This window comes from Oncorhynchus kisutch, unplaced genomic scaffold (assembly GCF_002021735.2).
Source record: "Oncorhynchus kisutch isolate 150728-3 unplaced genomic scaffold, Okis_V2 Okis02a-Okis13b_hom, whole genome shotgun sequence".
Taxonomy (NCBI): Eukaryota; Metazoa; Chordata; class Actinopteri; order Salmoniformes; family Salmonidae; genus Oncorhynchus; species Oncorhynchus kisutch.
The window spans coordinates 3,271,336-3,281,788 of record NW_022261979.1 but is presented as its reverse complement, the minus strand read 5'-3'; the positions used below and the strand labels follow the sequence as shown (position 1 = coordinate 3,281,788).

General features: G+C 44.2%; 1 protein-coding gene across 7 annotated transcripts in view; it reads left to right on the top strand.

Annotated features, from left to right (window-relative positions):
* The window catches only part of hdac9b (histone deacetylase 9b), a 118,370-nt gene that overhangs the window by 83,877 nt on the left and 24,040 nt on the right, over nt 1-10,453 (top strand). For 4 of the 7 annotated variants that reach the window (XM_031811873.1, XM_031811871.1, XM_031811875.1 and 1 more), the window contains 2 exons: nt 2,911-3,043; nt 5,197-5,318. In XM_031811873.1, the coding sequence (XP_031667733.1) occupies nt 2,911-3,043; nt 5,197-5,318 (255 nt within the window). The remainder of the gene's footprint in view (nt 1-2,910; nt 3,044-5,196; nt 5,319-10,453) is intronic. The other 3 variants (XM_031811877.1, XM_031811874.1, XM_031811872.1) reach the window with 1 other exon arrangement.

Here is a 10,453-nt window from a genome sequence, read left to right as displayed (position 1 = left end):
ACTAGCCAAGGCTGTAGGGACTAGTGATGACTAATGAAACACTAGCCAGGGCTGTAGTGACTAGTGATGACTAATGACAACACTAGCCAATGCTGTAGTGACTAGTGATGACTAATGAAACACTAGCCAAGGCTGTAGGGACTAGTGATGACTAATGAAACACTAACCAAGGCTGTATGTAGTGATGACTAATGAAACACTAGCCAAGGCTGTAGTGACTAGTGATGACTAATGAAACACTAACCAAGGCTGTATGTAGTGATGACTAATGAAACACTAACCAAGGCTGTAGGGACTAGTGATGACTAATGAAACACTAACCAAGGCTGTAGTGACTAGTGATGACTAATCAAACACTAGCCAAGGCTGTAGTGACTAGTGATGACTAATGAAACACTAGCCAAGGCTGTATGTAGTGATGACTAATGAAACACTAACCAAGGCTGTATGTAGTGATGACTAATGAAACACTAGCCAAGGCTGTAGTGACTAGTGATGACTAATGAAACACTAGCCAAGGCTGTAGGACTAGTGATGACTAATGAAACACTAGCCAGGGCTGTAGTGACTAGTGATGACTAATGACACACTAGCCAATGCTGTAGTGACTAGTGATGACTAATGAAACACTAGCCAAGGCTGTAGGGACTAGTGATGACTAATGAAACACTAACCAAGGCTGTAGGGACTAGTGATGACTAATGAAACACTAACCAAGGCTGTATGTAGTGATGACTAATGAAACACTAGCCAAGGCTGTAGGGACTAGTGATGACTAATGAAACACTAACCAAGGCTGTATGTAGTGATGACTAATGAAACACTAACCAAGGCTGTAGGGACTAGTGATGACTAATGAAACACTAACCAAGGCTGTGTAGTGACTAGTGATGACTAATGACACACTAGCCAAGGCTTGTCGTGACTAGTGATGACTAATGAAACACTAGCCAAGGCTGTATGTAGTGATGACTAATGAAACACTAGCCAAGGCTGTATGTAGTGATGACTAATGAAACACTAGCCCAAGGCTGTAGTGACTAGTGATGACTAATGAAACACTAGCCAAGGCTGTATGTAGTGATGACTAATGAACACTAGCCAAGGCTGTAGTGACTAGTGATGACTAATGAAACACTAGCCAAGGCTTGTAGGGGACTAGTGATGACTAATGAAACACTAGCCAAGGCTGTAGTGACTAGTGATGACTAATGAAAACACTAGCCAAGGCTGTTAGTGTCTAGTGATGACTAATGAAAACACTAGCCAAGGCTGTAGTGACTAGTGATGGACTAATGAAAACACTAGGCCAAGGCTGTAGGGACTAGTGATGACTAATGAAACACTAGCCAAGGCTGTAGTGTCTAGTGATGACTAATGAAACCACTAGCCAAGGCTGTAGTGATAGTGATGGACTAAGGAAACACTAGCCCAGGCTGTAGGGACTAGTGATGACTAATGAAAACACTGCCAAGTCTGTAGGGAACTAGTGATGACTCATGAAACACTAGCCAAGGCTGTAGTGACCAATTGATGACTACTGAAACACTAGCCAAGGCTGTATGTAGTGATGACTAATGAAACACTAGCCAAGGCTGTAGTGTCTAGTGATGACTAATGAAACACTAGCCAGGCTGTAGTGACTAGTGATGACTAATGAAAACACTAGCCAAGGCTGTATGTAGTGATGACTAATGAAACACTAGCCAAGGCTGTATGTAGTGATGGACTAATGAAACACTAGCCAGGGCTGTAGTGACTAGTGATGACTAATGAAACACTAGCCAAGGCTGTAGTGACTAGTGATGACTAATGAAACACTAGCCAAGGCTGTATGTAGTGATGACTAATGAAACACTAGCCAAGGCTGTAGTGACTAGTGATGACTAATGAAACACTAGCCAAGGCTGTATGTAGTGATGACTAATGAAACACTAGCCAAGGCTGTATGTAGTGATGACTAATGAAACACTAGCCAAGGCTGTAGTGACTAGTGATGACTAATGAAACACTAGCCAAGGCTGTGTGTAGTGATGACTAATGAAACACTAGCCAAGGCTGTAGTGACTAGTGATGACTAATGAAACACTAGCCAAGGCTGTAGTGACTAGTGATGACTAATGAAACACTAGCCAAGGCTGTAGTGACTAGTGATGACTAATGAAACACTAGCCAAGGCTGTATGTAGTGATGACTAATGAAACACTAGCCAAGGCTGTGGCTTGGGCTTTATTGTTGCATGTTCTTCCCCCACTAGAGGGAGATGTTCCTACGTTACGTGTGGATCCACTCAGAAATATCAATTCTATGAGAAATAAAATACCTGATAATTGGTGTGCTAGTTATGGATATAGTCAAAAACTATACAATGTGAGATATTTCAGAGCAATACAATGTGTGGAGGTGATGAAAACATACTGTGGAATAACTAAACCCAGTCTCTAACATTTCAATGCAACAATATGTGTGGATGTGATGAAATCTACTATAGGAATACAGTCTCTGCGTCCCCAATGGCACCCTATACCCTATATAGTGTGCTATTTTTTTATTTGACAAAAGCAGTGCACTACAAAGTGAATAGTGTGCCATAGGTGACACAGTATCTCTAAGTATGTACCCCCTGAGGTGACCCCAATCCCGTTCTCTCTCTGAGTCTGTACCCCCTGAGCCCCAGGGTGATCCCAATCCCGGTCTCTCTCTGAGTCTGTACCCCCTGAGCCCCAGGGTGACCCCAATCCCTGTCTCTCTCTGAGTCTGTACCCACTGAGCCCCAGGGTGACCCCAATCCCGGTCTCTCTCTGAGTCTGTACCCCCTGAGCCCCAGGGTGACCCCAATCCCGGTCTCTCTCTGAGTCTGTACCCCCTGAGCCCAGGGTGACCCCAATCCCTGTCTCTCTCTGGCTGCTGGTCTCACAGGTGCTGTGGCCAGTAATGAGGTGAAGCAGAAGCTCCAAGAGTTTCTGTTGAGTAAATCAAACAAGGACCTGTCTACTGCCGGAGCCACACACATGCTCATCCACCACCCCAAGCTCTGGTACACGTAAGTACCCACTGTTGTGATTCTGTTTAGTAACGTCTTCCACTACCCACTGTTGTGATACAGTCTAGTAACGTCTTCCACTACCCACTGTTGTGATTCTGTCTAGTAATTTATTCCACTACCCACTGTTGTGATTCTGTCTAGTAATTTAATCCACTACCCACTGTTGTGATTCTGTCTAGTAACGTCTTCCACCACCCACTGTTGTGATCCAGTCTAGTAACGTCTTCCACTACCCACTGTTGTGATCCAGTCTAGTAACGTCTTCCACTACCCACTGTTGTGATTCTGTCTAGTAACTTCTTCCACTACCCACTGTTGTGATCCAGTCTAGTAACGTCTTCCACCACCCACTGTTGTGATTCTGTCTAGTAACGTCTTCCACTACCCACTGTTGTGATTCTGTCTAGTAACGTCTTCCACTACCCACTGTTGTGATTCTGTCTAGTAACGTCTTCCACCACCCACTGTTGTGATCCAGTCTAGTAACGTCTTCCACCACCCACTGTTGTGATTCTGTCTAGTAACGTCTTCCACTACCCACTGTTGTGTTTCTGTCTAGTAACGTCTTCCACCACCCACTGTTGTGATCCAGTCTAGTAACGTCTTCCACTACCCACTGTTGTGATCCAGTCTAGTAACGTCTTCCACTACCCACTGTTGTGATTCTGTCTAGTAACTTCTTCCACTACCCACTGTTGTGATCCAGTCTAGTAAAGTCTTCCACTACCCACTGTTGTGATTCTGTCTAGTAACGTCTTCCACTACCCACTGTTGTGATTCTGTCTAGTAACTTCTTCCACTACCCACTGTTGTGATTCTGTCTAGTAACTTCTTCACTACCCACTGTTGGGATCCAGTCTAGTAACGTTTTCCACTACCCACTGTTGTGATTCTGTCTAGTAACGTCTTCCACTACCCACTGTTGTGATCCAGTCTTGTAACGTCTTCCACTACCCACTGTTGTGATTCTGTCTAGTAACGTCTTCCACTACCCACTGTTGTGATCCAGTCTAGTAACGTCTTCCACTACCCACTGTTGTGATTCTGTCTAGTAACGTCTTCCACTACCCACTGTTGTGATCCAGTCTAGTAACGTCTTCCACTACCCACTGTTGTGATCCAGTCTAGTAACGTCTTCCACTACCCACTGTTGTGATTCTGTCTAGTAACGTCTTCCACTACCCACTGTTGTGATTCTGTCTAGTAACGTCTTCCACTACCCACTGTTGTGATTCTGTCTAGTAACGTCTTCCACTACCCACTGTTGTGATCCAGTCTAGTAACGTCTTCCACTACCCACTGTTGTGATCCAGTCTAGTAACGTCTTCCACTACCCACTGTTGTGATTCTGTCTAGTAACGTCTTCCACTACCCACTGTTGTGATTCTGTCTAGTAACGTCTTCCACTACCCACTGTTGTGATCCAGTCTAGTAACGTCTTCCACTACCCACTGTTGTGATTCTGTCTAGTAACGTCTTCCACTACCCACTGTTGTGATTCTGTCTAGTAACGTCTTCCACTACCCACTGTTGTGATCCAGTCTTGTAACGTCTTCCACTACCCACTGTTGTGATTCTGTCTAGTAACGTCTTCCACTACCCACTGTTGTGATTCTGTCTAGTAACGTCTTCCACTACCCACTGTTGTGATTCTGTCTAGTAACGTCTTCCACTACCCACTGTTGTGATTCTGTCTAGTAACGTCTTCCACTACCCACTGTTGTGTTTCTGTCTAGTAACGTCTTCCACTACCCACTGTTGTGATTCTGTCTAGTAACGTCTTCCACTACCCACTGTTGTGATTCTGTCTAGTAACGTCTTCCACTACCCCACTGTTGAGATTCTGTCTAGTAACGTCTTCCACTACCCACTGTTGTGATCCAGTCTAGTAACGTCTTCCACTACCCACTGTTGTGATTCTGTCTAGTAACGTCTTCCACTACCCACTGTTGTGATTCTGTCTAGTAACTTCTTCCACTACTAGAAAAATAAAGCAAGCACACCATTTTTCTTCAGGAAAATGAACTTTTCTAGTTACTATTTATCATTCAAAATGATGTATATATATTTATATATATCACTATTTGCCCCTGGCAAGAAGAAATAAACCAAGATTTGTGACGTGTTGGCGCTATGTGTTCTGTGTCCAGGTCCTCCCACCACACGTCTCTGGACCAGAGTTCTTCTCCCCTGGGAGGCATGTCTCCTGTCTGCCACTACACACTCCCCTCCCCTCAGGACGGACAGGACGACTTCCCACTGAGGAAAACAGGTCCGGCCACACACACACCCACGCACACACATAATAGTATGAACTGCTTGGTGGTCATAGGTGATAATATTATGAGTTGCTTGGCAGTCATAGATGATAATAGTATGAGTTGCTTGGCGGTCATAGGTGATAATAGTATGAACTGCTTGGCGGTCATAGATGATAATAGTATGAACTGCTTGGCGGTCATAGATGATAATATTATGAGTTGCTTGGCAGTCATAGATGATAATAGTATGAGTTGCTTGGTGGTCATAGGTGATAATAGTATGAACTGCTTGGCGGTCATAGATGATAATAGTATGAACTGCTTGGCGGTCATAGATGATAATAGTATGAACTGCTTGGCGGTCATAGATGATAATAGTATGAACTGCTTGGCGGTCATAGATGATAATAGTATGAACTGCTTGGCGGTCATAGATGATAATAGTATGAACTGCTTGGCGGTCATAGATGATAATAGTATGAACTGCTTGGCGGTCATAGATGATAATAGTATGAACTGCTTGGCGGTCATAGATGATAATAGTATGAACTGCTTGGCGGTCATAGATGATAATAGTATGAGTTGCTTGGCGGTCATAGGTGATAATAGTATGAACTGCTTGGCGGTCATAGATGATAATAGTATGAACTGCTTGGCAGTCATAGATGATAATAGTATGAACTGCTTGGCGGTCATAGATGATAATAGTATGAACTGCTTGGCGGTCATAGGTGATAATAGTATGAACTGCTTGGCGGTCATAGGTGATAATAGTATGAACTGCTTGGCGGTCATAGGTGATAATAGTATGAACTGCTTGGCGGTCATAGGTGATAATAGTATGAACTGCTTGGTGGTCATAGATGACAATAGTATGAACTGCTTGGCGGTCATAGATGATAATAGTATGAACTGCACACACTCAACCACACACACCAGCATACACTCAACCACACACACCAGCATACACTCAACCACACACACCAGCATACACTCAACCACACACACCAGCATACACTCAACCACACACACCAGCATACACTCAACCACACACAACAGCACACACTCAACCACACACACCAGCATACACTCAACCACACACACCAGCATACACTCAACCACACACAACAGCATACACTCAACCACACACACCAGCATACACTCAACCACACACACCAGCATACACTCAACCACACACACCAGCATACACTCAACCACACACACCAGCGCACACTCAACCACACACACCAGCATACACTCAACCACACACACCAGCATACACTCAACCACGCATACCAGCATACACTCAACCACACACACCAGCATACACTCAACCACACACACCAGCATACACTCAACCACACACAACAGCACACACTCAACCACACACACCAGCATACACTCAACCACACACAACAGCACACACTCAACCACGCATACCAGCATACACTCAACCACCCACACCAGCATACACTCAACCACACACAACAGCACACACTCAACCACACACACCAGCATACACTCAACCACACACACCAGCACACTCAACCACACACACCCAGCATACACTCAACCACACCAGCATACACTCAACCACACACACCAGCATACACTCAACCACACACACCAGCATCAATTGACCAAACTCAACCACAATCAAACTATTTCTAACACTTCATTCCAAATGAGGTGCAGGACATTCCAAAGTCCTTTCTATCCTTCTATTCTCATGAGTGTTAACATTAAGATACGTGTGGATACATCCTTCAACAGACATCTTGTCCTCAACCAGTAGTGTGTGTCTGTCTGCAGGGTGGTACAATGACCTTCCATCAATGAGTTATTAATACAATGAATGTGCTGTGACCTCTGTCATCCCAGGGTTACCTCTGTGTATCCACACAGCATTTCCTGACCATACTGATGACCTGCTAATGACATCAGTTAGGCCTATTATGACCTTTGAACCTTCACCCCGCCCCCAAGGCCCCTCTCACCCCTTGTACCCCTTCAGGGGACCCCTTACTCAAACAATGGGGAGGGGTTACGAGGTAAGCCAGAGCAGTAGTATCTATCAGAATCCTTCCTTCCTGTTTGACCTCTCCTAACACAGAGTCAGACGTGTGCAACCCCGACAGAACACTAACACACACTGTTGAGAATATCATACAAAACCAATGCAATGTTTTTCTGTTGTATTGTAAGTTGATGATGCTATATATTGTGTGTTATTTTCCTCACAAAGACATAGGCAACAATACTGTTCCCTAAGAACAATCTTTGGTTATTTATTGTGTTATTAGCGATAATACACAGACAAAAGCCAAGGCCTCACTGTTAGAGCTTCTCAGTTGAACAGTTAATGGACGACTTAAAGCACCTTTCATTTCTTCAGAGTTATGAGCTCCACTAACTCTTTTGAAAACACACAACTTGTCAGCAAAAGGCAGCTCAGGTTTGTTGGTTTAAAGCTGAGGATCTCTCTAGGGAACGCTGTATAAATAAGAATTATACCTCCCTCTTGGTTTCGCTGCGCCACAAGCTAAAACGGTTCATGATTTTGCTGTGAGGTGAAATGACATTACATTCTTTCCCTTTTGTGTCTCGTCAAATTACGGTGGTGAACAATAATACCTGTTTAATGACTTTACCACATGAGCTGGCAGATTGTGTATCAACACACTTTAGGGATCAGGCTACGGGAATTATAGTGTCAGTTTTTTTTGTACTTTGTAATATACATTTAAGCTAATTTGTAGTCATTGTGGAGACTTTGTGGTTAAAATAACAATTGGGGAAGCACATGAAAGACGATTGTGTTTATTGTGTCTCTCTTTGAAAAAACAATCCCGCACCAGGAAATACCTCCTCTCTCTCTCTCTGTCTGGTAACATACCTGTAAACCTAGGAGGTTAGGAGTGGCCTGCAAGTCCAAATAACCAGTTGCCAAAGTAAAATAATGTGCCTCGACCAAATAAGAGGGTTCCCAGAAATGATTTAGAATGTATCTTGCGAGGCAGACAGAGTCTTACCATCAATGCTTTAGCCTATGTTTACCTCTGACGCAAGCTGCAAAGAAACAGCCCATTTATTAACACTAACAAAACTCTGCTTGCCTCCCTATGACCTTCCTTTTGGATTATCTTGAAATAATCTCTGTTTCTCTGAGTAATTCTTATGCATTGATAAAAGCCCCTTAATAAAAACATTTCCTTTGGATTCTAGAATCTATATGTGGTCATTTTCTGTGCGAGCCCCCCCCCCCCCCCCCCCCCCCCCCATTTCCTGTCCGTCTTCATTAAAGTCCTCTGAGAGATTGGCATGCAAACACACAAAGGTAGTGTTGTTCCTGGACACGTTGTCCGTCATCGATAGCTGACACTCTGACAGGCAGGTGTCACTGAGTTAAGAGGACTGTTGCCGGGCAGAATGAAGTAAGACACCACTGTTTGTTTAAGCAAAAACAGCCTTCTGAAAACAAAGTGGAGGAGACTTTACAGGTCTGGGTTGAGTCGCAAATGGCACCCTATTCCCTATATAGTGTACTAATTTTGACCAGGCCCCAGAGGGTTCTGGTCAGGAGTAGTGCACTATATATGCACTATATAGGGAATAGGTGCCATTTGGGACACAGTCTGGGGGTTTGACTACCTGGTTTTTAGCTTGGCTGGCCGTAGGGTCTGACACCTTCTTTTTTTTGCAGTTGCAGTTGTTGTGGTGAAACTGTACAATTTTAGCACTTTTATGATTTGCTTTGAAGCTAGTCACTTAGCCACATCTCCTATGCCATACCTGCCCTGCTGCCTGATGTCTCTGCTGGTCAAGAGACATCAAGTCAAGAGCTACTGTACTGGTTAAATTAACAATAGTAACTTTTTTAGTTTTTTATTGTTTCTACAGCCACATAACTTATACATGCCCTTGAAAGCCACAGAACCTTTGCCTTGGTTTGGACGATTTGAAAAGGATGAAACACTCTTCATTTGACAGGCTATGAAATATGAATTGTTGTTGTTGATGCATTTACATTGCAGTGGGAGATGGGGAGCCCAGGTGCCCTTGTGTTGTTCCATCTACTGTACCGCTACTAGTTTGATCCTGAACTTTCAGAAACTGTTTGGTGACTTTGCTAGCGTGCAGAAAATAGATTTTATTTTAGACAGAAGAAGTGGACTGGCTGCTAGACATGGTGGATGTTTCAGTCTGTAGCTCCCCTCTGGTGACAGACGTCATTTCAACGCCTATTCCACATTGGTTCAACGTCTATTCCACGTTGGTTCAACGTCATTTCATTGAATGTTGAATCAGCCAGTGTGTGTCCAGTGGGTCCTCGTCTCTTCTTCATGGTGTTCCATCTACAGACTTATTAAGGCCAGTGTGTGTCCAGTGGGTCCTCGTCTCTTCTTCATGGTGTTCCATCTACAGACTTATTAAGGCCAGTGTGTGTCCAGTGGGTCCTCGTCTCTTCTTCATGGTGTTCCATCTACAGACTTATTAAGGCCAGTGTGTGTCCAGTGGGTCCTCGTCTCTTCTTCATGGTGTTCCATCGACAGACTTATTAAGGTGAAGGCTGTTTAAGAACTAAGCCCATAAGCACTACAAATGCTTCCTCTCCTCTGGAATCAGTCCATGTTAGGCTTCTCTAAGAAAAGGCCTAGCGGATTCATCGTGCTTTGATCACAAGACCATGCCTTGAATACATCCTTCACCCCCCCCCCCCCCCCCAAAAAAGCTTTTTATTCCAGAAAGCAATACAATTCCACGTGATAAGCTTGTTTACTTGACCGTACATCCTCTTTGTGCAATGTCCAAGAATAGACGGGTCTCAGATCATGTGATGCCCCGGGCCGTGGTAAGACCAGCCTGACTTAGAGGAAAGGAGAGGTGCACCACCCTCATCTCCACTCTTGACCCACTTACCAAACGTGTGTAGCAGGTGCAGTGGAAGGAGGATTTCACATTGCTTTCTGAAACCAGGGGATATTTTAAGGCCTGGATGCCTGGAGGCAAAGTAACCCGCTCCTTGTACCTCCCCATGGTGAGACAATGATCCATTCTCATTTCAATAGTAATACAATCGGGTGAAACATTGTACATTTGTCTGGACTGGATGAGTTCATGGAAGGGTTCATGGATTTTGAATCCG